This window comes from Dufourea novaeangliae, unplaced genomic scaffold, assembly GCF_001272555.1.
Source record: "Dufourea novaeangliae isolate 0120121106 unplaced genomic scaffold, ASM127255v1 scaffold14, whole genome shotgun sequence".
In the NCBI taxonomy this organism is placed as follows: domain Eukaryota; kingdom Metazoa; phylum Arthropoda; class Insecta; order Hymenoptera; family Halictidae; genus Dufourea; species Dufourea novaeangliae.
In genome coordinates this window covers 2019743-2028304 of record NW_015373890.1, presented here as the reverse complement: position 1 = coordinate 2028304, position 8562 = coordinate 2019743, and the positions used below count along the sequence as shown (strand labels likewise).

Below are 8562 nucleotides of genomic sequence, written 5' to 3'. Positions count from 1 at the left end.
AAGCCAATGGTTCTCGAACATCTGTAACATACAAGGGATTAGTAACAAGAGAGGGGACACAACAATATGCACAGTAAATAGATTAATAATATGCACAGTAAATAAATCACAGTAAAAAAATCACAGTAAATAAATCACAGTACATAAGAAGATAAATATCAAAGCCAATGGTTCTCGAACATCTGTAACATACAAGGGATTAGTAACAAGAAAGGGGACACAACAATATGCACAATAAATAAATTGATGGTTGTCGAATGCCTGCAACAAACAAATGGGTTAGTAACAAGAGAAAGGACGAGTACGAGACGCGCGACCACCCTTCGCGACGGTTCACGAGAAAGTGAGGAAGCTAACGCCGTTATGTATTGGGCGTACGCAGGTTTGTTCCTGTTGAATTGTTTTTGCCGGCTTGAACGACCTTCCTTGACGACCACAACGTCACTAACGCGTTGGACCGACGGAGAGCACCGATACCGCGGCACGCTCTACCGTACTCTCTCGGTCGCACACCTCCCCCCATAGACCACCGAAATTCCTCGGCACGCGTCAACACCGACGGAGAGCACCGATACCGCGGCACGCTCTACCGTACTCTCTCGCTCGCACACCTCCTCCCATAGACCACCTATGTAATAATATAGAATAAAAATATACAATTAGTCCGATATTTGAAAATATACATGCGTTCGTTGTCACTGTTAAACTGTTGTAATAACAATGGAATAATAAAATAATTTACTCAAATGTACATAATAATACATATACATATTCATAAAAACAATATTAAACGCAATAACTTTGTTGTACAACTGGCAATTGTTAATGCACAATATCAGTTCAGAGGAATTGAACAAATAATACGACATAATATCACCATCTTTTTTTATTAATTCATTTATGTAAAAAACATGAAATATACTAACACAGAAATATTGTAATACACACATTCGTTGACAAGAATACTCTTGTTTGCTATATTTTATAGAACTTAGAATTGCTGAGTAGTCATGGATTTGTAAAAGTGTCATTAAGTGATAAATACAAAATAATAAATACTGTTGATGGCCTTAAAATAGCTATCATAGTATTGATTCAATTACCATACAACACTGTCCTATGTATAGTATGTATAAATCTTTGTACTTGCATCCTTGAATAAAATATTATGTATTAAAGCAAAGATAAATGAACTAAAGTTTCAATGTATTTTATGTGCATTGAAACTTTAAGTAATAATGAATAATTATTTATTTGAATATTTTGAACTCATCAAAAATTTAACATGACAAATTGTGCAACAATTAGTATATTAAAAATAATATCTAACACAAACAAAAAACATTCAGAATGTTTTCAAGAGCATGTTCTATTATTACTAGTAGCCATCTATCAATATCTATTGTAAAAATACATTTTGCAAGGTAATAATTCCCTCGCTAAATAATTTACTCAGTCTGATTTTTATGTGGTCCCGCTACAAATGATCTGAAATAAAGTTTTATACAATATTATTGAAACGTATTATCAATATTGTAATGAAACTGTAGGTAAGACTTACTTAATCACATTTGGTAGTTCTTTGTAGCGACATATATATTTATGACCAAGACCGTGTGATGAATCTATTCGTATAAACTGAACTAGATTGGTATTGTTACCATGGTAACTTATAGCTGCTTCATACAACTGGAAATACGAATACAAAGTTTATCATACATAGATCATTACAAAATTCTAATCTAAAATATTTGCATACCTTTTCACCTAAAAAGAATGGTACAACATGGTCATCTTCAGCATGTAATATCATAACAGGACATTGAACATTTTTTATGTGTTTATCTGATTCAAAACGGAGATTATTCTTGTAAAATGATTCAACAATTACCCAATGGAACCAAGGTAAATGTTTAAAAATCTTGGTAAAAAAGATTAAAGTGCATATTTTGCAATATTGTATGTACAATACTTTTACGTAATATAAAATACCTGTGCTAATGGGTGTTCACTTAATTCTTCTGCAATATTATTGAATGGTGATTCCAAGAACAAACCTGCAGGTTGAATATTTTTTGCTGCTAATAATGCTAATACATGAGTAGAAACACTGTAAATAACAAAATAATTTGTGTAGTTCACGTAATCTTCTTGATATTGAACCGTTCACTTTATTGAGTAACCATTCAAGTACATATTTACTATCTGCCACTACACCCACTTCAGAAAGTTCTGCTTCTTCACTATCACCATAGCCTAAATTTATAAAAAAAATATAAACTTATGAAGTGAACAAATAGCTGTTAATGTTAACAATTTCAATGTGTTTCACGTACCTCTATAATCAAAGCATATAACATGATAATCTAATGACTGAAAAAGTTTATACAGTTCCAAACGATGACTACTTGCTCTATTGCCACTATTACCATGCATATAAAGAAAAACGGGTTGCTTGGCATTGCTTAATACTGTCTCGTAATCTTCATCAGTTGCAAGAGTGGAATCATCTAACAAAGAATGGGGTAGTACTTGCCTAAAAATACATTCTGTATATTGTAGTTGAATAACAAATACAACTTACTTGAACATTGCTACCCACCATGCACCTATTTTTACTTGTTGATCAGTTATTAAATAAAAGTTTCTTGCACCTCTCATTCCAACTGACTCTGGTTTTGAAAAATCTACATTAAGAGGCCAGTTTACTGAAAATATGAAAACAATCATGAAGAAAAGTAAATGAAACACTTTTTTAGACAAACTATCTAATAGTTTGCATGTAATGTATGCTTAAAGTTAAATTCTTACCAAAATTTAAAAAAAGGATTCTCTTCTGTATGGTATAAGAGTAATGAAATATAATGGGTAAAAGCCCAAATATGACAAGGTATGTAATTATTGATACCTTCATTATCCAAAACAAATATCTGCAATACATATTAATCTTGTAATTCATAATGATATTTCATCAACAGTTTAGGAAGGTGTTTAAAAAATTAATTTTTTTTGTTTTACAAAATAATGGTGAATATACATTACTATTATATGATATGAATTTTTAATTTTCACATTCTAGAGGACAATTTAATAATGTTTCGTATTAGTATCATGCAGGAGAGTAACACACAGAAATATACATATAAAAACACTACAATTTCTTGTAACAAGCCATTTTTAAAGTTGCAAAGAAAGTAATAAAACATTTATGAAATTATACCTTGTTAATTTCATAGCAGTTTGATGTACACAACTATATTTTAACTAACAATCAATTCACACATAGATCAGAAACACACAAATTGAACTTTGCAAATGAAACTGTTTTCATTTTACATTTCATGTGTTTTTATCAATTGAGCATGTACTTTTCAGTTTATTTTAGGTGTTTTATAGCTTACATTGAATGCTACAATAAGAAAGATAAGATAGAAAAGAAATATCACATTTGGTGTAACAAAACAAGCAATGAAATTACATATATAAAACTATGCACAATAATAAAAAACATTAAATACACACACACAATTATTTATATGTGTTTAATGTAATAGATAACATTACTAATAAATATTTTTTCCACATATGTATATGGATTCAATTTTTTAAATACTGGCCAACTACACTACCATCCATGTGTATAAGCAAATCCATTATACAAGTAATGTTTACAGTTTATAAGTATCAAGAGATGCTGAGTTATGTAATGAAAATCTTTTAATGTATGTTTAATGTTTAGTTATGAGTGTTAGTCACAAAGTTTCAGAATATTTTTACATGTTAGTTCTTTTCAAATAAGAAATATGGCCTTGTTAAATCATTTTTTTAATCAATACATTATACCAACAACTGCTACCATTAAAGCAAAATAATTACATAATGAAAATTCTAATTAATATTTAACTTTTTAATACATTTTATGGATTGTGTTGACTCATGGTGATTAATATTATCAACAACAATATCACTGTAATAAATATTGGACGTAGAAAGAAAAGTAAGAACATTTACACAAATTTCGGAACAACAAATATCTAACTGAATTATGATTTTATGGCAAAGCAACTTACATTCCTCTATACCAAATATCAAGAATGATGAATGGTGTCACTGCTCCTAATAGTAGATAAGTAGCCAACATGTTTGTTAGTAGCTAGCAAATCTAAGGTAACTTTTTAATTCCTCCTTTTAAGGTAATTTACTTGTGTAAAAATTGTTTCAAGCAATTACTGTACAATAATGGCACATGAAAATAAATGAAAAGAAATAAAGATATAATATTATTTGTCTTATTCATACAAATGTGTAATTATATCCACATGTATAGATCAAAATTTATATCATTGTCTAATAGTGAGAAGACTTTATAAATCATTATGAAATCATTAAGTTACATAATTTGACATGGATATTTGTAATGACAGAATCATTGTCAATAAATAAAAGGGGAACAAAATAGTAAATTAATTATTACTTGATGTATACTAATGATCATATGCTATTATCAAATTAGTCAATATTTTTTGTTCTTAAAAATTTAATTACCCTATAAGATTGTTACATTTATATTTAATAACACACAACTATGCAAACTTATTTATAATATGCTTTTACAATAAAATATTATAAATGACTACCTTCATACTACATTTACAAATTTTAAATTAAGTTTTCTGTATTGCATTAGTTACACAATTTTAAATGGGAGTTTTTAAAATAAAAAAAATCACTTTGTAACTTGTTAAATTTCACAATTTTAAAACTCGTGCGAATAATTACTCAATATTTCTGTTAGAGATTTAATTGTTTTATTGTAAATTGCTGATTAAATTAAGAGATTAACACATTAGTAATTATAAATGGGTAGAAGGTTTGTACAATAACAGGATGAGAATAATATTTAACAAAAAAGTTGTTATTAGTACCTTTTTTTGAAGCGCTTCTTTGGTAGCCAATATACCATAATAACAGTAATTTAATAGTATTTACAAGAAAACAATATCTATCAATGATTGATGGAGGCACTAATTTATATAATTAGTGTTTGACTATATAACCATATGTCGAACATATGAAATATGATGCTATCAACGATACACTTTGTGTTTCGTATAACGATAAGTTCTAGAAACTTATGTAATTTTAAATATGTACTTGAATATTACATGTTTATTAGAATGTTTTATGATCTTGTCATTTCACTGTCGTTTATGTTACGAATAGAGAACAAACTTAGGACTGCTTAGGACTGCCCAGGACCAACATATATTGAATGATTTCACTTTGTGTCGACCTGAATTCGACGTATAAATGATAACGAAAACAAGGGAAAGTTGATTAATAAATATCATTAAAAAATTAAAATAACATTACACTTTCCTTTTTGGAAATATGTGTATATATAATGTATATTGCATTATTTTCTATATGTTTATAGAAATTATAAAGTAAACTACTGCTATAAAATAATTGTGTCCTTTTAAAAATATCCTTTCTATTAATTTTCATATACTTTTTTGTTTTATGTTTTTGGCAATCAAATTCGGAATATTTATAATTCTTAAGATTTGTCATTTGATTACTGCATTTCATGAGTGATGTTTTACTGTTTGATTGGTTGAATTATTGTACAAGAAAAAGTTGGTTGAATATTCGAGAAATTTCTACAGATTAATAACAGTTTTCATGAATATTCTTAATTTTTTTGTACGTTTAGAAATGCTAATGTAATAATTTTTTATTTAACTTCGACAATATTACTAAGCTACATTAAAGTCACCAAGCATGTAATACATATAGTAAGTACTTTACTTAGATATTTTTTAGTCACCTATTGGCTGCTGTTTATAAAACGGATCTCAAAATTTGTAAGCGTTATATACTAGTGACTGTATTCTGAATTTTATAATTTTGATACGTGAAGTTTGTAAAAAACTATATAGAAAGTTAATAATTACGAGGTGAGACCTACATAAATATTCTAACCTCATCTAACTATTGCATTTTTATATAAAAATCTTAAAGAAATATTTGCACGTAATATTCATTTACAGATGAGTCGCAAAGAAGCATTGTCTCAGTTTATTCAACAAATCCATGGACGTCCTGTTGTGGTAAAGCTAAACAGTGGTGTAGATTATAGAGGTTAGGCATTTATTTCTTTTTTGAAGGTGCATTAATATACAAAGTTTTCTTTTATGAATCAATTATTATTTATACTTTGTAGGTGTTTTAGCTTGCCTTGATGGTTACATGAATATAGCACTTGAACAAACAGAAGAGTATGTAAATGGTCAATTAAAAGACAAATACGGAGATGCTTTTATTCGTGGTAACAATGTATTATATATTAGTACACAAAAACGTAGAACTTAAGTAAAAATAAATGTATAATTTGTATTATATTTTTATTAATTGAACCTACACAAATTTTCAAAGGGAAGTTATAAAATTTGTAATAAAATTTATTTTCAGTATCTTCTAATTTATACAGTGGTATTCATATATTTTAAGGTTTCTAATCTCCTTTCTCATTCTTGTGTGCTTCTTGCAAATCTTTATTTTCTAAACTTGGAGTTTCATTAGATACTTGCATACTGTTAAAATTATTTTCAGGTTGTGTGTCTATATTCTCACCCAACTTTTTTTTCTTAGCTTCTTCTTGTATGGCATGTAATCTTGCCGTTCTTCTTTGAATAGCTTGTTGCCTGTTCCTTTCTATACGTTCTTTTACTTCATCACTTAACTGTGAAGGGCCAATATTTTCCTTAATAGACTGAGAGGCTTTACTTTTGGTTTCCGACATTAATTTATCAAACAGAGCATCAGCCGTTAATGTATCAGACGTTGACTGATTATTAACAACTTGTTTCTGTTTCTCTATTTGTTCAGCAATTAATATATCAAATTCATCTGTAGGTTCATCTTGTTCTTTCTCATTCTCCTCATCTATTATATCCTGATTTATCACATCATCATCTGGGTTAATCATGTCTTGCCTATATTTCTTTATAAATACCTGAAGATCTTTTTTGGTACCTAGCTTCTCTAGTCTGTCTAGAAAACCATCAAATTCCATTTTTGGAAAAAGTCTGTGTGCCCAATGTTCCATTCTTTTCATGATCCTATCCAAATCTAACTTCTCATGTCCTTTCCCATGAAACTTAAACCCTTCAAAATACTTTTCTATAGTTTGTATTCCTTTAGGACCTTTTAAACGTTCTGTATTCAATTTGGGCAAAGGGTTTCTTACTGTATATTTCGAGGAAGTTGTAGGATCAACTCTTCTTGGAGTGTTTTCTTCCTGATTTTCCTCATTCCCTGAACCCTCATTCTGTTCTATATTCGAATCAAGTTTCTCATATTCAGCTATTATATCATCTTCACTTTCGTAATCAGACAAGGTCGGCATATTCAACAAGTTGTTTTCTCACTTTCTTTATCGTTTACGGAACACAATTCTTTTCTCAACAATAAAAAGTTCTTAGGAAACCCTTAAATACAAGTTCATGCAAGAGAAAATCTTAAACCACGTTTTTCCCTCGATCGACGGTGTTGCCGTAATAATTACGCACGAGCGTAACGGTAATCTTGCCGCTCAACGGTACGCAGGTTATGTTTTGCGACAAACGAATTTGTAGTCTTACTTAAAATTCACTATCGTCTTGAGAATTACGATCAACACTTCCTTTTTCCATAAATTTATCGAACTCGTCATTCGATTTGTTCATTCTTTGCAGAAGCGATACTAACAACTTCTTGTTCAGTCGATCGGTTTGAGTTATTTCCCGTACAACGGGTTCGCAATTCGCATTTGGAGGGTGTTCCCTTGTTTGCAGCTTCTCCAATGCGTCATTTTCATCCTTCATCGGTGTGCCTGGCATTTTTAATCGATCAGTCAAAATATTACGTCTAACCGTCGTGAATTTCTCGGTACTTTATGAAATTGTAACCGACCAGTAATAACAAACTTACACGCAAGAACAAATATCTTAAGCTACTTGTACTCTCGACTGCGCATGTATCTATGGATATCATACGCGCCATTACACAATTATTTTAAAATATCCTACACTCCTTAATAAATATAAGAAATATATGTAGTATTTTTAATTATTTAGAATAATAGTTTTCGTGTTCAATACCCCCAAAAAGTACAATTGATCCGTTCCTTTTGATCTTATATTTTTAGAATTTAATCTATAATAATGGCTGGATAATTTTGATAGATTAACTTTCGAAAATGAGACAAAGTGCAATTAACTTTTTTTTTTAATTAATGATTCTATTAGACTGTATATAAAGAGACTTTTGTTGCATTGAAGTGTACAAAGTTCACGTTTTAATTATTGATAATTACAAGCTACGACTCAATCTAAATACCTACTTACGTACATCTCGAAGCATAAAAGTGCTTGTTTATCTAAGTGAAACGAATATATAATCAGTTTCTAATAAAAACTGTTGTAAAACTGAACAGACAGTGTTAGTTCTATCAGGTGGTCTACTACATTAAATAATTTTCCTACTTTTTACTACGACGAATGATTTACACATGTCTAG

General features: G+C 29.4%; 4 protein-coding genes across 4 annotated transcripts; 1 reads left to right on the top strand and 3 right to left on the bottom strand.

Annotated features, from left to right (window-relative positions):
• Positions 1–1448: 1448 nt before the first annotated feature.
• On the bottom strand, positions 1449–4209 carry LOC107187066 (monoacylglycerol lipase ABHD12). The gene is given in 9 exon segments (XM_015575065.1): positions 1449–1488; positions 1562–1689; positions 1760–1921; positions 1993–2151; positions 2153–2256; positions 2337–2536; positions 2603–2708; positions 2812–2930; positions 4071–4209. Coding segments are annotated over 9 exon segments (1089 nt in total). The 5' UTR covers positions 4142–4209.
• Positions 4210–5845: 1636 nt separating this feature from the next.
• LOC107187333 (U6 snRNA-associated Sm-like protein LSm6) lies at positions 5846–6434 on the top strand. Its single transcript, XM_015575409.1, has 3 exons — positions 5846–5960; positions 6054–6144; positions 6227–6434. Exons 2-3 carry the CDS (start codon positions 6054–6056, stop codon positions 6373–6375), a joined length of 240 nt encoding a protein of 79 aa, XP_015430895.1. The 5' UTR covers positions 5846–5960; the 3' UTR covers positions 6376–6434.
• A 66-nt stretch (positions 6435–6500) lies between these two features.
• On the bottom strand, positions 6501–7618 carry LOC107187322 (protein TIPIN homolog). Its single transcript, XM_015575398.1, has one exon. The coding sequence runs from the start codon at positions 7409–7411 to the stop codon at positions 6518–6520; it is 894 nt and encodes a 297-aa protein (XP_015430884.1). The 5' UTR covers positions 7412–7618; the 3' UTR covers positions 6501–6517.
• A 28-nt stretch (positions 7619–7646) lies between these two features.
• LOC107187344 lies at positions 7647–8066 on the bottom strand. Its single transcript, XM_015575420.1, has one exon. It carries the CDS (start codon positions 7881–7883, stop codon positions 7647–7649), a length of 237 nt encoding a protein of 78 aa, XP_015430906.1. The 5' UTR covers positions 7884–8066.
• Between the last annotated feature and the right edge of the window lie 496 nt (positions 8067–8562).

Excerpts from the sequence above, each read along its gene's own strand:
- LOC107187344 (XM_015575420.1), bottom strand. The coding sequence starts at position 7,883 with ATGCCAGGCACACCGATGAAGGATGAAAATGACGCATTGGAGAAGCTG.
- LOC107187322 (XM_015575398.1), bottom strand. The coding sequence starts at position 7,411 with ATGCCGACCTTGTCTGATTACGAAAGTGAAGATGATATAATAGCTGAA.
- LOC107187333 (XM_015575409.1), top strand. The coding sequence starts at position 6,054 with ATGAGTCGCAAAGAAGCATTGTCTCAGTTTATTCAACAAATCCATGGA. Across the intron at positions 6,145-6,226 it reads CAGTGGTGTAGATTATAGAG|GTGTTTTAGCTTGCCTTGAT; the intron begins GTTAGGCATTTA and ends TATACTTTGTAG.